The 18732-nt window shown below is 33.2% G+C and overlaps 1 protein-coding gene and 1 long non-coding RNA gene across 6 annotated transcripts in view; one reads left to right on the forward strand and one right to left on the reverse strand.

The window, feature by feature from the left end:
* Grip (Glutamate receptor interacting protein) overlaps nucleotides 1-18732 on the forward strand; it is a 121662-nt gene that overhangs the window by 33968 nt on the left and 68962 nt on the right. For 4 of the 5 annotated variants that reach the window (XM_081984990.1, XM_081984989.1, XM_081984995.1 and 1 more), the window contains one exon: nucleotides 10582-10725. In XM_081984990.1, coding sequence (XP_081841116.1) covers nucleotides 10582-10725 — 144 coding nt within the window. Of the gene's footprint in view, nucleotides 1-2659; nucleotides 2784-10581; nucleotides 10726-18732 lie in introns of those variants that run through there. The other variant, XM_081984993.1, reaches the window with a different exon arrangement.
* On the reverse strand, nucleotides 11539-12351 carry LOC145732941 (uncharacterized). The gene is made up of 2 exons (XR_014179085.1): nucleotides 11961-12351; nucleotides 11539-11638 (listed from the first exon to the last, which is right to left on the reverse strand). It is a non-coding gene; the product is annotated as an uncharacterized LOC145732941 (long non-coding RNA).

An 18732-nucleotide genomic window follows, 5' to 3' on the forward strand; every position in this document is an offset into this window, starting at 1 on the left:
AGCAGTTAGCTGAAATAAAGGTAACTCGGAAACCGAAAACGGACAAAACGATTAAATTAAAGGCTTGACCGAATATGAAGTTATCAACTTCCCACGTATCCCTTTTTAGGGCTGAAGGCGCCCGAAAAGGTTTGCCGCCCCTCGTTTTGGGATACGTTTACCCTTTACACTTTTCCTGACTCGGAGGGGCAGGTGTATAGCGGAAACGGACTAAAGAGGTTATTTATACTAGTTTTGTTGACAATCGTCTCTGTCGGATTAAGGCAAATTTAGTGCCCGAATTAACGGAAACGGCTGCAAAAGGCTAATTTAGGACTTTTGCAGCCCTCGGCTTAAGAGGAGACGCATTTCCAGGTAGATAGAGATTTCTTTAAAAATTTGTTGTTATGGTGCTTTGTTTTGGACTTAAATGGACTGGATAAACGATCCTGATCGTAAATTCAAATTGATTTTAATTTTCTCTTATACTTCATGAGTTATACCAATCATTTTTATACTTTATGCTTGTTATAATCATAAAAATGTCCAAAAACGCTGTTAGAAAACCAGAGAACCGTTGCGTTACTACCAATCTGCATAATTTCCTTTGAGGTCTGCACTAACTATTGCCATGACCTTTTTTAAATGTAGTTCGAAATATGATGGAATTCCTGTTAGAGTTTTTGAAACAATTTCCCTGCAAATTCGTACACAATTTTGAATTCCGGGGCAGTAGAAATTTAAAACATTGAAATACCGTGTTAGTTAACACCAGTCCATTATCGGTCAAATAAACTTCAAAAGCGACTAACTACCCCAATTACAATCAACACAAAAAATGGAATTTTATATACAGAACGAGAAATTAAAGCCATAAAGAGCAAGTGTAAGTAATGAGTGATTTTCTAGGACCTTTTTAGATGTGGGTGGTCCTCAATATGTGCGCATTTTCTCCACATAACTTCAATAAAGTCGACCGGGTTTTACGACAACAACAAAAGGTTTTCATATCGCACCCTCGCCGGCTAAAATTTACCCGTAAAAGTGGAAAAAGTCTGCTCGAAAATGCCATTTAAATTTGCATAGTATTGTGATTTACTGATGAGGGGAAATTTCGCTTTTTTCGCTCCCAGCGTCATCGTCTTTATGTATCCGGTTGTGTAAATTACGACCCGTTGGCAAACATGATGCGATTATTAGGTCAGAACAAATTGCGACAATTATTCATTTTAGTTCTTTTACAAAGTTATTTTGTAGGTTAGGTACGGCACTGTTCTCAATTGGTGTTATCCTGTCCCGGCAAACTGATAGCGAGACTTTTTTGCCCTTGTTCGCATCAATCAAGCACTTCCAGGCTGCCAGTGGTTGACGCAAAAACAAGAATGTAAGTGTTCTGGACTGGAAAATTTTCACTTTTTTTCCGAAAAGTAGCGTTTTTAGCTATTATGGAAATAAAAGACCAAAATTCGTCATGATAAATTAAACTTTACTTGTTTTCAAAATTAACTTTATCCAAAAACATATGGTTCTGTTGTGACCACAGTATTTTTAAAGTAATTAGACAGACCTTCTTCTGAAAAATTGTTCTGATATTAGATACCACATGTTACCCAATATCATTATTTTTATGATACGCAAATTAGCCACTTTAGTATTATCCAAGTAACACAAAGACGTCCAATGAACTATTCCAATGCCACGTCCGTTTAGGGACGTCCAATGGATTTTATCAATATGTTATTTTAAAGAGAAATCAGTCATGTGACCAAGTTTTACTGTTCTAATCAAAGAATATCTATTTAACAAGAAGAGAAAGCGAATTACCAAAAGTTAAATCGACTGATATCGGCTTTGATCGTTGAATATCAGAAGTTTCATTGGTTGATCATTCAGGTTGTTGAAGAACGTTGCCATATCTCAGAAACATCAAATATTTGTTTCAAAACATCATTTTAAATTTAATAATAGTTAATAAGGATTGATATTTTCTAATGTTTAAGAGGCGAACTTAAAACACTTTGACTCAAAAGAAGTAAACAATAATAATAAGAAATTAGTTTATATTTGACTTTGAAATTGGATGCAATTTTTATTTTAAAATGAAAGAATATAAGAGACAATCAGCAACATGTTTCCTACCAAAAGTAAACCGGCTGTCCCTTCTTGTTAAATAGCTATTCTTTGGTTCTAATTTTGACAGTTCGTGTGTTAAAAAAATATAAAAAAGTATTCAGTCAATAGGAAAAGCAGTGTCAAAGTTTGGATTTGCCAGAAACACAGTTTGAAAGAACAGTCAAAGACAAAATCTTCTGTAAAACCCACTTGGAGTGAAAAAATGACTGTTTTAAGTACATTTTTGGAATTGTCATTAAATTTCCTGTCCAAAAACCTGAAAATAACACTACAAAATTTGGTAGAGTGAATGAGAAACCAAAAACTCCTAAAAACACGGACATTCATAGCAGGACATCCGATGGACATCTCTATTGGATCTTGTGTGTTATTTGGTTAGTTTTACCATCCTATATTTTGGTTTGGCAATGTTGTGGTTAAATCTTTTAGTCTTGTCTCTTGGGATAAATTGAAAATATTCTATTAAAAGTTTTGTTTGTTTATGATATCAAAAAAGTCGTTTGCTTCAAAGGTGTGTCCCGAAACGGGATCAAAACGTACGACGATAAAATATTACAGCAAAAATAGTTTAAGCGTATCAGTCATGTCGGGAATGGCACTTAATGCGTTTTATTTGCGGCAGTAGGAGGATCATAAGGAAACTGGCTTGAATATTTCACGTCACGTGACAGGTGAGAAGCAACTTAAAAGCTATTAAATTCTTCTGTGTACACTCGAAGACATATTGTTACCGCCACGATCAGACACCAAGAAATGGAGAAAATTGTTTTTTGTCCGGGCATGCATATCAATTTTTTACTGGCAAAGGTGTTGAAGTTTAATTTCCGTTAGATAAAGCTTTGAACTATCGATACCTATAAATTTGGGGTGAACTATAATAGTGTTAATAACGGATCGTTACCTCCCCATCTCAATTAAAATAGCCATTACAAACAGTCTACTTTTCCCTTTTTTGTCTGTTGTCAGATTAACGTTGTCCCTTATCAGGCCTGTTGCTTTATTGTCTGTATTTATTATTGATTACAGTGCAAAATTTGATTTATAGCAGAAGCGTATTTTAAGAGAAAAAAAAATAAAAACAAACCAATGATCTTGTAGCAATAATTAATGGATAATGATCGAATTCTCTTTTCCTCCTTAATTTTTAAGAATCTGTTAATTAGATAATTTTCTGAATGCTCTCCTACGTAGTAAACTTTTTGAATAATATTTTCGAAAAATGACTGACTGATCTATATAAATCCTATTGGTTATTAATACTGCATACCATACAATAAAGATATTGCATCAAGATTGGTCAATAAATTCAAAGATTTAGTGATGTCACTGTCTACTGTCGACTAAATGTTACTTCATACTGCCTGTTGGCTGATCACACATTTATAATTAGGAATTCAAAGCTTGAATTGATTTTCAAGCAGCTTGATTTCAACTGAAACCTGCTTAATCGTCACAACTGTGAAAATTTTGTTATAGCTTTATTGGACTAACCTAACCTAACCGAAAACCAATAGTCAAACGTCACAACTGTCAAAATTTGGCTTATAAAACAACAACAAATTATATGTTACTTGATTTTTGTAGCTATATGAAGCTAATTTGTACAGTTAGCAGTCCTGGGGGTCTATTCTTGAAAGCAGCGAACGGAATTCTCAAGAGAAGTGTTGATAGAATGTGACAGAAGAAGCTGACAATGGCGGGTTCCTGTCACATTCTACACGTCTTTCTCTTGATAATTCCTTCCCTCGTTTCAAGAATACGCACCCAGGACAGATCAAAACAGACAAAATTTGACAGACCGAACTACGTGCTATCAAAACTATCAAAATCTGGATCAAAAAACTATATTTTGTATTTTAGTTTTTAATATGTTTTGTAGATTTATGAATACAAAACTGATTTTGACAGTTGATATATTTTTGACAGACTCCAAAATCAAAAACCAAACGTATTTTATGACAGACCCAATTATGACTGAAACCAACATCCAAACGCCACAAATGTCGCTTATCAAACCATGAAAACCATTTGATTTAATTTATTAGCAATTTTCAATTTTTCAATAAGTTTTGTATGTTTATAGCTTTATGGGACTGATTTTCACAGTTACCATGTTCATGACTGACAAAAAATGACTAAATGACAAAAATCCCGCTCATGAAGCTAAAAAATTCATTTAATTTAACTTTTGTACTCATTTTAATATTTTCAGTATGTTTTGCAGCTTTATAGTTTTTTTTCTTCAAATGTAATAAAAATGTCAAATGAATTATTTAATAAAAACAGAATGTATTGAAATCGATATCTATAAAGGACAGTTTCCACTTTAAGAGTGTCCAACTCGTAAAAATGTAGGAAAAATCAACAATTTAGATATTTTGGTGATTTCATGGGAGCACAGTGGACAGTGGTCGTGGATAAAGTATAGCATAATCCTCGTTTTATTTTGGTCATTTTACCCACGGGGGAAATAATGGCTATCTTAAAAATCTTGCTGAATAATTTACTATATAGTGGTTGTAAAATAGTCCAGACTATCAAAATTTGTTTCCTTAATATCATATACAGTCCCTTCCAACTTTTATTCTCTTTAGACCAATTTCGTAGTCCATCCTTTATTAGGTTCAAATTTGCATGGGTTTGTACGTTATACGACCTTAAATTATATTTATCACATCTTCATGTTTAAACATTTTTACTATATCCTTTAAGTCCGGGATCATCAAGGAGGGGCTTTGTGGGACGCGAGTAAATTTTCCCCATCATAACTTCCGGCAGATTCTTTATGATGGCTTTAGAAGAAATTCCACATTTGAGTGGTCTCATCACATCCAGATAAACTGGGGGAATTTATAGGATTTCAATTCGGCATGTGTATTTTTTTCTTTCTATAGAATAATAAAGTGAATTAGGAACCTTTTATTGTAATGGAATAACGTTAACAGTGTTAGGAAGATTTATGTGCGTTGAAATTGTTCCTCCAAGTGGACAAATGAGGAAAATTAATGTTGGTTGGAACTACTCGAACAGAAACAGCAATTTTGTAATCCAATAATTATCAAATTTATAGTAATTTATAGAGAAAAATATTTTGTTATAAAAAGCGGTTAAACTGAGAGTAAACCACGTAGATATTTAATATTAAACAACAAAACACAATTCCATCGATATAATTTGCTTTGCAACCGGCCGTTCCCGTATAATTTTACCAGCACACACTTTTAATAAATTAATATCAAATTGATTTGCCCACAGCTTGCACCAAATTATTATTATCATAATTCTATGTCCAATATTGTGTTATTTTATTATACGATTGCTAATTTTCGAGTGGTGGATATTTATATTGCTATGTTTAATAACCCAAAAACAAAATAGGATGATGATTATATAGTTACCAGAAAATTCCTGTAAGTAAAACTCTTCAATAGTATTTTATAAGAGCCATTTATGTTTAGAAACGTGAGATTTTGTAAATCACTCAAGAAACTATTATAAAATATGCTATAGATGTTTTTAGAACAATTTTAAAACTGCCAGATCCCATAAAACTCTTCAAACCTTCAAGAATCTTTTGAAATTTTGCCAGAGGTCTCTAAAAATCTAGGAAAACCTTCAACACTGAACATTTTGAGTTGCGAAAAGCAACTGAATATCTTATAAACCTTTCCAATAATCTATTATAGGTGCCAAATTTTTTGTTAATTGTCAAAAACGTAAGTAATTATCCTCTAAACTTTTTAATAATTTCCGAACACTTCTAGAAACACTCTAGAAATGCTAGAACCCTCTAAAACTCTCCAAACCTTAGAATCGTTTGATTCTAGCAAGAGGTCTCTAAAAATCTAGGAAAACCTTTAACAAAACATTTAGAGTTGCCAAAAGCTTCAGATTATCTTATAAACCTGTCCAATAATCTGTTATAAGTGCCAAATGCTTCTAGAATCGTTTGCCAATTGCCAACGTAGGTAATTATCCTGTAAACCTCTTTAATAGTTTATTATAAGTGTCAGTTACTTCTGGAAACACTTTAGAAATGTCAAAAGTCTCTAAAAATCCTCAAATTTTTAAGAATTTTATGATACTTTGCCAGATATCTCTAGACTTACATAGAGCCTCCACGTAGAGTCAATGTAAAGTTGCAAGAAAAATTTTGAAAACCTTCAAATAAACATTTAGTATTGTTAGAAGCTTCTAAATATCTTGTAAACCTTTATCTTAATCTGTTATAAGAACCAAATGCTTCTAGAATCGTTTGAATATTGCCAAGAAGATACCTTTAAAAACACTTTAGACTTGCCAGAAGCTTCTAAATAATTTGTAAACCACTCAAAAAACTATTATAAATACTTTAAGTACTTTTACACCAATTTTAAAATTTTCTAAGAATCCAGATAATCAAAGTAAAAAAAAATCACAAAAGGTGTTGCCGTTGCCAGAGACTTTCAAATAGTTTAAAGACCTCTTCAATAATCTATTACGACTGCCAAATGCTTCTAGAATTGTTTTAAAAAAAAGCTTCTAATTATCTTTATACCTCTTCAATAGTTTATGGTTAGTGTCAGATTCTAGAAACTCTTTAGAAATGTCAGAAGCCCCTAAAACCCTTAAAACCTTTAAAAATCTTTTGATATTTGTTCAAGATACTCAGAAATGTCATAGAGTATCATGGAATCATTTTTCTAAGTTCATAAGTTGTTAGAGGTTTCTGAGAATCTCGAAAACCTTCAAAGAACTTTCAAAATACATTGCAAATCACTTACAAAATACTAGAGTCCTCTGAACTCTAGACAAACTAGAATAAAAACATATTCGGCATACGTAACGGTATGACATAACGTGGTAAAACCCATCCATTACATTGAATTTTGCATGACCGACTAGTGGGATGTAATGGATTAATGGAAGCTTTTAAAATTTGAAATAATAACCGAACAACTCCACTAAACCGCAATTGCAGAAAGTTTGGGATAGAAAAGCAGGAGTTTTGAGTGGGCAATTTTCGACTTTTGAAAGTTGACCGAACCGAACTTTATTCGTTAGCCCGCTAGCCTAGTTCGGATTAGTTCGGTTTTTAGACAATTTTGCTGAAACTGTATTAATATAAAGCAGTTAGAAACTAAATCAAAATGAGCTTGGCATAGATAATGCATACAACTTTATCAGGATTACCAAAAAACGAGAATTTTGAGTGATTACGCAAATGGAGGAGAAAGAGGGTAAACATCGATCTACCGAAAAAAATGTGAATTAATTTAACAAAAATTAATTTACCAGGAAACCGGAGGGTAAAATTCAATCTCAGACTTCCGCTTAGCTAATCCGCAATTTACGTGGCGTTAAGTGTGCCTCCAACACCGAATTAAATTTTCATATATCATTATTTAATCCAGGCTTATATCCCGGGAGGCTTGAAAAGTTATATGCAATGTTTTATATACATATGAGGGCTTCCCGTTTCCGAGATATGGAAAAAAAATAATCCACTTTAGGCCATTAGAGAAATATTTACATTTTAACTGGAAATTTAGCTGAGTAAGCAAAAACATTTCTTAATTAGGTTTCGTATGTGGTTTTTCCCTTCAATCCAAAAATTCCTTATGAAAAACTTAGTTTTAAATTCGGTTGAGGCTCAAACAAGTATAAGAAAATGAAGGGTTTTCTAAATATTCTGGATGTTATTGCCATTAACCAACAAAATACGTGTTTTATTTAATTTGTTAATTACCAACTTTGTTACCCTAAAGCGTACGCTTTAAAGGAAACACGATCCGCAATTTAGCACTAAGTGCAATACTAAGCGAAAACAACTAAACATCATTAACAATCCCGAAGCAAAGTTACCCAAAGTTATGCACTTGTGCACTACTTGCTCGATTTTCATTGCTTTATCCAGTTCTAAATAAGTAAACGAGGTTTATAATCCAATTTAGAAGCGCATTAAAAGCTGCCAGGTTTAATTCGCGAATTATTATTACAATTTGAAAAACGACGGAAAATTCTATTTAATTTGCAGTTGAATTAGAGCGGTGAGAACAAATAAGCGTACGTGCTATTGAGAATTTTAATTAATCGTGACTCAGTTGAACAAACAATAAGGAAAACAAACTTTCAGTATTAATTCCCAAATATCACCGAAGTTGGAATAACTTCAGATCCCAGTCTATTGCGGCATTGATGCGAACTGCAAACTCTAATTTACAACTTCTGTCGGCAACGTGATTTAATAACTTCCAGGGGAAAATAAGTAATTATCTTTTCGGAATTATTTGGTTCAGCTTGAGTTGATAATGGGCCACCAGATAATATACACAAGACAGTAAATAATACTAGATTAGTAAGTATACAAATTTAATACAAAAATTTACTTGAAGTAACTTTTTAAGTAACTTACTAAAGTTCTTTTAGGAATAAATTTTATTATTATTTTTCAAATGAGGAAACATACTATTTGCTAAACTTTGCGTTAAAGTGACTATTATTAGCAGATTTAAATTAACTGAACAGTTCTGCTTTTGACAAATATACAGAGTGTCCCAAACCGGTTAGTAACCAAACTTCTGTTCTGATGGAGCCCTTGACAAACAAAATCGAACTAAAAAATACAATATAATAATAATATACACTGTATCCTATTTAAAATAATTGAGATTTGTGGTTTTAAAAGTAATTACACTTACAGTGCATTTTTCTGTAGAGAATAAGGACAACTTTGACAGTAGATGTTTGAGAAACAGTACACTTTTAGTACAGCATATAGTAGATTAGCAGAATCAAATTACTCTAAAATTTACAGGGTAGTCGTGTTACATTAATGGAAATTTGTTTCTATGAAAACCATGACAGCATTTACAGTAAACTATCTATTCAAAGTAAGAACAACTTATGCAACGAATGTACCTACATATCTCAGAAACTGTACAGTTTTAGTTTTGCACATACAGTAAGTCATTATGCAGGCGTTGGCAAGTAGAATCGAATGACGCTAAAATATACAGGGTGTCCCATTTGAAATACTGAAGATTTGTGGCTTTACTTCAGCACATAGTAGATTAAGTAAATCTTAACAAACAGTATCAAATATTTTTAAAATATACAGGGTGTCCCATTAAAAATTATGGAGATTTATGGCTTTGAATGTAAGACTGGCAGTGCATTTTCTTGTGGAAAATAAAGACAATTTTAACTGTAAATATCTCATAACCTATAATTCAATTTTGCTCGTAAAACCAGAAAATGAGTAAAACTAACTTTTTTTCGATTTTTGAAGTAAGTTCTGTCAAAATCAGGCTAAAAATGGTAACGTTGCGAACTATGGGAACAAAACTGAAAATAAATAGTGGAAATCACTCACTGAACTTAAAATTGCAACGTCGCAAATTTTTAAGCAATTTAGCACAATGTTGCCAATTCTGGCATCAAAACTAGAAAATATAGTGCAAACCTGTTTCAAATTAGTTTTTCAATCTGATGTTGAATTACTTTTTAAAGTATAATTTTTATTACTTGTGCTGCAAGTGTTACAAGTACTGATTACTTGAAAGTATGTATATTATTACTATTTCTTAGTTAAAGTATACAAAGGGTGAGCCAAATTGGTGATTATGGAGATTTTGTTTATCTTTAGAGTAGAGTTTTATTTTTGGAAACTCATACCCGGTTTTCAAGTTGGATTTTCTTTTCCCGTTTCCGAATTTTACAATTTAGAAGGGTTTTTTGAAGTAATTCTATTTAATCTTGTAGTAAGTAGTTATTATACATAACTCGAAAACAAATGAATACCACATTTTCTGAAAAATCATCGAATTCTGCGTAAAAAAGTCATGGTTTAGAAACAAAAAAGCAAACTTTAAAATGCAGTGTTGCACATTTTCTCATTTTGTTAGAAAACGGGGAAAGATAATCCAGTTTGGAAACTGGGTATGAGTTTACCATAAAATTCTCTAAAACTTTTACCCATTAAACTGTGCTCTATAAGTTTATGGACCTAGTCAAGTTTAACAATGCAAAAAAAGGTTGATTTTGACAGTGGTTTAGTGAAGTTGCAGTTTAGGGTCATGTGACCACACATTCCAAAATGCGCACAGCAAAACGAGTTAGTATAAAATAGATCTTTTAACAACTCTAGGTTTATGAATGTCATATTTAGAGCTCTAAGAAGAAGACGGTGATAGTTTTACAGTACAGCTGTTTACTGAAGTTTAACTTAAGATCACGTGACTGTTCTATACGTCACAACTGTCAAAGTATGCACCTTCTAACGTATTTTTAAAGATTCACACAATTCCCAGATATGCATCACTAATTTGGCTCACCTTGTATTAGTCATCTACTTACTTCAGCTCTGTTAATTTCCAAATAATTTCCATGTTTTTACTCTGCCTTTTGCGGCTCGTAATAAAAAAACGAAAAATTACCAAACCACAACTTAATTGGAACTTTACAACATTTTTGTTCTTTTCGTTGCAGAGCTGAAATCGATGTCGCCAACCTTTTCCGAAGACTCTGGAAAGCCATCGAGTACTTGCCAGGAAAACAGGCATGGTCCCTTTACTACAACCGTGCAAATCAGAAAACGTGCTGGAGAAAACTTGGGAATTATCCTGTCACCTGGTGAGTTCCCACATTTTACTGTCTTTCCTCTTACATTTCGTTTTCTTTTACTACTTTTTTTTGCTGGTTTAATGCAAAATTTGCCAGCCTTTTTCTTTAATCGTATTAAACTCAAGTTGTAAACGCCATCTGGAGCAAATGGTGTGTTTCACCTATGAATTAAGCCGAGTGCCTTCTGCGGTATATAAGGGATATAAATATAGACTTATCCCGAGTTTAGCGGGGCCATTTTATTTATAAATGGGGTTCTTTATTCCATTGAGTCATACAGTCGCAGATGTTTAATTGCACCTCGGTTTAAACCGCACTATCTTGTACAGAAATTCGCTCGGAATTTATTATGACTCGAATAAGCGTCAGCTTAGATTATTTTCGGGCTCGATTTGGTTTTCAGTAATATAAGCTGTGAATAATTTAGTCTTTTCGGAAAAAGACTGGACATTTAGAAGAATTTATAACAGAAAAAAAAATTCAGCTCGATCCGCCCTGTTGTTCTTGGGATATCGCACATTTAAACTGAAAGAGATTTGAAAACAGTTGTACTAAAGTGTCAATTGTCAAATTTAGTACAGTTATTATCTTTGGTCAGGTTGGTAGCTGTCGAAAAAATTCAGCTTAACCACCGCCCTCTGTACAAGAAAGCCTAGAATGTCACTTTTAATGGCGACGTTAGCGGTTTTCGTTTTGTACACAAATCTATGCAGATGCAGTAGAAAATATGTTTTTTTAATTTTTTTCGTGTAGTTGATTAGAAGTTGTGAGTGAAAAATCAAAGAACGCTTCATTCCTGATCCAGATATGTATAGATATGGCTTTTTATACCCAATAAAGTCCAGCCAAAGCAAGTTTGGTTAGAACCCTTTGTCCTGGAAAGTACAACAAACTAATGTGAAAACTGCTCAATCAAAGAAAACTTGGAAATCCTTGAATCTATGTAAGCAAAACTGGTAAATGGGTTTTATATTATTACCAAGACCTTTTTAAAATGTAAATGTGCCAATGGAACTTCTAAAAGCTGTCCTGTTTCTTCAGAGTAAACCTTTGTTGCTCTCAAAATGCAGGCGGCCTCAAAATGTAACTCACATACCTATGTATGTAAGAGACAATGTTTACTGAATGAGAAAGCATATTGTACTTATTACTGAGTATTGTGTTGGAGTAAAATCATTCCAGTTCAAAGCTTTCAACCACTGTTGGGTTGGAGCAGAGTCTTTTGGAAAGTAAAAGACTGACACTTTTGGGCCTTTCACCAAATTGCTTTTACAATTTGGCAAACAACAAGTGGACGGCATATTGTAGAGGCAATAGAATTTAAGTTAAAAAACCAACAACAAATTATAGAACAATGAAGGAACAACAACAATAGTGATAACACAATAAAATGAACACAAGCTACACTTTCACTAGAACAATAAACATATAAACAACAATATATAATAGCAAACAAAAATTACTTGGCAAGTAATCCCAAGTCTTGACTTTAAACCTTAAAAATTAATTTAATCATCGAAAAACTCAATTTCCACAATACAAACAAATGCAAACTGTCAACCACTATTTCGGCCATATTGGAATTTTTGGCATGCACCTTCTTGGCTTTCTTGTACAGAGGGCGGTGGCTTAACTCGTTCATTAGTTTCTGATACATTAAGGGGTTATTGTCACCGTCGTACTTAAGCCAAGCTTAAGTTAATCGTAGTTCAGACTATGACTTTTTTCACTCGTTCTGTCACCAAAACCAAACTCGGTCTAAAATAACGGTGCAAAATGTCTACATTGTTGACATTCCATAGAAAGCAGTTGTGATTTTAAATAATTGCTAGTTGCACCAAGATGGTACAAGGCTGCAACTAGCAATTATTTAAAATCAGCAGGGGCAATTGATGTAGTAGTTTTCGAGATATTCATCACTAAATCTGCATGATAGGATCTCTCATTTTGACCCTACCTTCATTTTACAGTACTTTCTTCATTTTACAGTAGTAATTTACCTCTTGTGTGTTAATAAGGCTTATTATTGCCTACCATCAATTGCACTCATAACTAAAAATTAAATTCGGTTGAGTTATGACTTTGTTTGGTGCAAAATTCTACCTTATAAACAACCAAACTTGTACCAAGGATGATATTTTCATATTTCAAGTATCAAATATCTCCTTTAAATATCACCTCCTGACTTCAATCCATTTAATTGTCGCTCCCTTGTGTATTTAGGACCGAATAAACAACTCTCAGATCGGACAAACACTATCGAGTTTCAATCTGTAAAACGATTCAGCTCGAAATGTTCACCCGAAATGACATTCGCAAATATCTCTCCCTCACTTTGGTAAATTACTTCATTTCCCCCTGAAGTGTTGGAGAAACATAACGCAAATCCATAAATTATTAATTCTATAGATATATTTATATTTCCATCTGCGTATCTCCAGTGTGCCAGACGTCTGGATATGGCTGTTCCAAAGTCGGATATTTATTTCCGGATTCTGCACTTCCTTTTGATCTCTATTTATTATTTGGATCAGCTTCGTATTTCTGAAAATGGGACATAAATAAGAACCATAAAATCCAAGGCCCCGCTGCGTAGCCGAGTGCCGTTATTCCCGGATCGGTTTTGCCCTGATCGTATCAAACTATTTTGGCAATTTTTTTTTCTCCGTGGCTCTGGAATGCAATTTGTTGCCCTGGCTCAAACCACACACTCGAAAAACACACGTGATAAATTTAATGTATTTGTAGAAAAGTCATAGAGTAATGGAGAAAAGCTTCTCGCAAGTAGGTAGTAAATAAGACTTTTCAGCACGTACGGGTAACTTCAGAGATAAATTCGCGTAAAGCGCGAAGTAAAAAGGGAAATGTGGCTGTAGCAACTTTCTCTTGAAACTTAATAGGGATTTAGGAACACCTGTAAAAATTTACGATTTTCTTTATGTACTAAGCCTTTTTGTTATGATAGTCAACGTTGTAAAGGCAGAAATGTAATAGCTTTGTCGCTCTCTTTAGAGTTACAATAATTCTTCTATAATAGAGATCTAGAGACTGTTGTATTAGAGGCGTGGTGCAATTGTTCGATTTGCTTCGCATGAAATAATTGAATATTCTGCACAATTGGAAAATTACGTTTTTGGTAAAAAGAGGCCGGATAGAATTCAACACTTCGTTCGTTTAAGAATATTTAGTTTGATTTCCTCTGGGTTCTTGGGAAATTTTTAACAATATAAAAGTATATCATGACCGCTTAGTAAAACGTGTTAACAGGTTATCCTTATACAGGTATGGTAAATCCAAAACCGACCATAGGAAAACCGTGTAATGGACAGAGACACATAGTTGATTGCATGCACGTGACAAAGACAGAAAACCGAAGAAAAATTTGAAGCAAGCCATAATTTTGTATTTAGATAACATTGTTATTAAAACATTCCTAAATATTTACATTTACTTTTATAACATATTTAGTTCAGTTTCTGTGTAATTTGTTTTAAAACTTAATTAATAATAATTGTTTTTCATTTACTATTCAAACTCACGAACTGCTATTGCGTTGCAACACCTCCCTATTTTGGCAAACTTCAACTGTCAAATACAATTACAAACTAACCTCAAAATAAATCTGCTTGTTTAGTGTATCTGCTTGTTCAGTGCCAAGTCAAAATATTTATTGGCGGTAGAATAATCAGTCAAAACACGGTAGATAACGGTAGATCAAAACAGATTTTATTTTACTTTATTATACAGGGTGCTTTTTAAGTTAAATTATGATATTTTTGACATTAATGACAGAGATCGAGAGGTTTTAGAAGATAATTTAGCTAGGCAGTCACGTGACAACTGTTAAAATAACTGTCGTAAATCTCAGAAACGCGTTTTATATCAAATACTGTAAGAAAACTTTTCTAAACTCTGATTTTTGCAACTTTTTAGCACAGTTTGGCAGTTTTGACGTTAATGACAGTTGTCACGTGATTTTAGAACATTATTTAGCAAGACGGTCACGTGACAATTGTCATAAACCTCAGAGACTCGTCCAGTTTCGAAAACTGTGTTAAACTTTAATTCTTGCAAATTTTAGTTAAATTATGATAGTTTTGACATTAGTGGCAGAGATCGAGTGGTTTTAGAGGATAATTTAGCTAGGCAGTCACGTGACAACTGTTAAAATAACTGTCCTAAATCTCAGAAACGCGTTTTATATCAAATACTGCAAGAAAACTTTTCTAAACACCAATTTTTGCAACTTTTGAGCAAAGTTTGACAATTTTGACGTTAGTGACAGTTGTCACGTGCTTTTAGAACACTATTTAGCTAGACGGTCACATGACAATTGTCAAAATAACTGTCATAAACCTCAGACACACGTCCTGTTTCGAAAACTGTGTTAAACTTTAATTCTTGCAAATTTTAGTTAAATTATGATAGTTTCGACATTAGTGACAGACATCGAGTGGTTTTAGAGGATAATTTAGCTAGGCAGTCACGTGACAACTGTTAAAATAACTGTCGTAAATCTCAGAAACGCGTTTTATATCAAATACTGTAAGAAAACTTTTCTAAACTCTGATTTTTGCAACTTTTTAGCACAGTTTGACAGTTTTGACGTTAATGACAGTTGTCACGTGATTTTAGAACTTTATTTAGCTAGACGGTCACGTGACAATTGTCAAAATAACTGTCATAAACCTCAGACACACGTCCTGTTTCGAAAACTGTTAAGATAACTGTCGTAAATCTCAGAAACGCGTTTTATATCAAATACTGTAAGAAAACTTTTCCAAACTCTGATTCTTGCAACTTTTTAGCACAGTTTGACGTTAATGACAGTGGTCACGTGATTTTATAACATTATTTAGATAGACGGTTACGTGACAATTGTCAAAATAACTGTCATAAACCTCAGACACACGTCCGGTTTCAAAAACTGTGTTAAACTTTAATTCTTGAAAATTTTTGTTAAATTATGATAGTTTCGACATTATTGACAGACATCGAGTGGTTTTAGATGATAATTTAGATAGGCGGTCACGTGACAACTGTTAAAATAACTGTCGTAAATCTCAGAAATACGTTTTATATCAAATACTGCTAGAAAACTTCTAAACTCTGATTTTTGCAATTTTTGAGCACAGTTTGACAGTTTTCACATTCGTGACAGATATCACGTGGTTTTAAGAGAATAATTTAGCTAGGCGGTCACGTGACCTACATGACAGACGAAATATTACTACAATAGGGAGGTCCAAGGACTAAATACAGCTTGCTGACCGAATACAGATTATCCAAATGAATGGAAATAAATTAGGAGTAATGCATGCAGTATTGGATATTTGGCGTTTGGCAACAGCGCTCTGAAAACTTGATATTTTTTTCGTTTTCTGTCTTTGTCCCGCGGATGCACCTATCTACGTTTCTCTGTCCGTTACACGGTTTTCCTATGGTCGGTTTGGGATTTGCCACACCTGTATAATAGTCAACATACACCAAGAATAGGTCCTTTTTTATATTCCAGTGAATGCAAAACTGACAATGTGGACAAGATCTTTTGGGCAAAAAAGCAACTTTCCCATTTTTGTATTAAAACCGTTGACTTTCCTTGACTGAACACGAAAGAGGCTTAAAGAATCATAATATAAACATGAGGAAAAAGCAACATTTGGAATCACTCTTCCAGAAGAAAAAATTCATGAGCAATAAGATTCGGCGCCGCAAACACTCGGAGCGTAATCATAACGCACCTTTTCCGAACGCTTTCCCCCCTTTTCATTCCCGGTGAAATTTCACGGCCCACGGCACCTTTCTGTTTATAAATTCTTAAGCTGGCACATACTTAACGACATCGTTGACGGCTTTGCAGTACACGTGAGCTGTACAAACGCATCCGGTGCCGTAAAAGAGACAAAGAAGGCACGAAAATAGGGGGAGGTCAAAGTTGCTGGACGAATGCCGTGTGCTGTCAGGGGCGTGCTTTATAAAAGTGTCGTTACATGTTTGTTTATTTTTTTCGGGGGGGGGTGGTTGTGCATATTGTAGTAGGGGAAAAGATGTCCCGAGAGGGATGTGAAAATTTCTGTGGCAGCATTTGTGTATTTTTATCGGTTTTTCTTAAGAAAAGTGTCATGTGAGTGAAGTAAAATAATCCATTTGGCAACATTGCATTAATTTGTTACAATTTTAAAAGAATTGTCAAACACTGTAGAAAATATGGCTCGTTAGGCAACATTGCAAGAATTTCGCACTAAATTAAGATTATTGTCAATTTGGCAATATGTACTGTAGAAAAGTGATTTGGTTTTTTTACCCAAAATGACCGACTGATCTGGCAACACCGTTAAGTCCAAAATATTTTGGAAAAAAACTTTGAGTAAAAAAATATTGAATAGTTCTCTACATAGATACCTCTAATATACCATCACCCTGTATTTAGAATTGAGGAGCTTCCCCCTTATACCAAACTGAATTACACTTTTGATATACTTTCTGAAATGCAATAATTAACAATTTCTGAATTACAGTTGGCTATTCTGAATTACACTGGACTCTTTTTGAATTACTGTTAGAAATGGTGTACCTATATCAATGCAGACATGTGATTTTGTTCGTTTTCTGACAAAAGTGATAACTTAGCATTTATGAAATATGCCAAAACTAAAAATGTGTTAAGGAAAATATCTCTGGCCGTTAGAATTAAATAAAGATACCTACATTGTTAATCTAACAGATCAGCACATGAAGAATTTTAAATTTGTTTTATAATGACAATTCTGAACTTAAAAATGACTTGTTTTGGGTATTACAAGTCAATAAATTTAGTTAATAAACAATTAAATTTTTAAATCAGAAATTTTGTAACATTAAGTTATATTGAAAGTGACATATTCCATTCCAATCAGGATGCTTTGTTTTAACATAAACGTACTGAAAAAAAAAAAAACTTTTTTCTCTAGATATTTTGGTAGAATCACGTCCTGTCTGTAGTCAAAACTTAAAAATGCTCTCTGTACTTGTGCTTTTAAAACTGAACGGTAATTTTATGCCCCAAAGACGACTTTTCCCTAGTTACTGCAGGAAAGGTCTGCAAACTGTGTAGTAGTAAATATTTCTCTTTCATTTCCGGCCAATTAGACTTAAAAAGAGCTGAACGAGTTTCACACCTAAAAACACTAATTTATTTCCTATGACTTTAAGAACTAAAAATACCATCAAAACTCGAGTATATTTATTGCGGGATTTACTTCGTTTGATCTATATTTACTGCCACCAAGTTGCCGTAATAATTGTTTTGGAATATGATCCAGTAAACAGAAATTATTCACTTAAGGTATCCACAAAAATCCGATATCGCTTACTGTCAATCCGTAAATTTATGACGAACAATAAAGAGCGTGTGTCAGAAGTGCGACATAAATTTTACGAATTAAAATTACTTTCCCAAAACTTGGAATGTAGTGTCAGTTGCATTGATTTATGCGACTGCCACTCGGCAAAAATGAAGGCCCAAAAGTACTAAATTCAGTTTGAAGAAATTTAATAAATCCTTTAGAGTTCAGGTTTTTTTATTTATTTTACCTTTATGATGATCACGTAGACAAGTTTTGATTTTGTAAAGATTATAGTATTTACCTAGCAAGTGCGGAAAGTGGTACTTTTCCGCATGTGTATCATTAAGTAGAAAATGTATAGTAAAATTACTAAAATGAAAGCCTCTTTTTGATATTTGTTACTTTACCGCACTAAGTGTGATAAAGTACTTCCTCAATCAAATGACTGCGGAAAGGTGCACTTTACCGCACGCAAGTAGAAAAAATAAATAATATTATTTGTTGGTCTTTGTCAGTAAATTCTCAAAAGCTTTTAAAATCAAAATGTATTGACCAACACTACTCGAATTACGTACGGCCTGGTAATTTTGATAAATTTTTAATATATTTATATAACATAAAAAACATTGTCGAATATATAAATATTCGACAATGTTTCAAATTTTTTCAAAGTGAAATCACTGCGCAAATT

This window comes from Ips typographus, linkage group LG8 (assembly GCF_016097725.1).
Source record: "Ips typographus isolate SLU linkage group LG8, UJ_Ityp_2.0, whole genome shotgun sequence".
NCBI classification, from domain to species: Eukaryota; Metazoa; Arthropoda; class Insecta; order Coleoptera; family Curculionidae; genus Ips; species Ips typographus.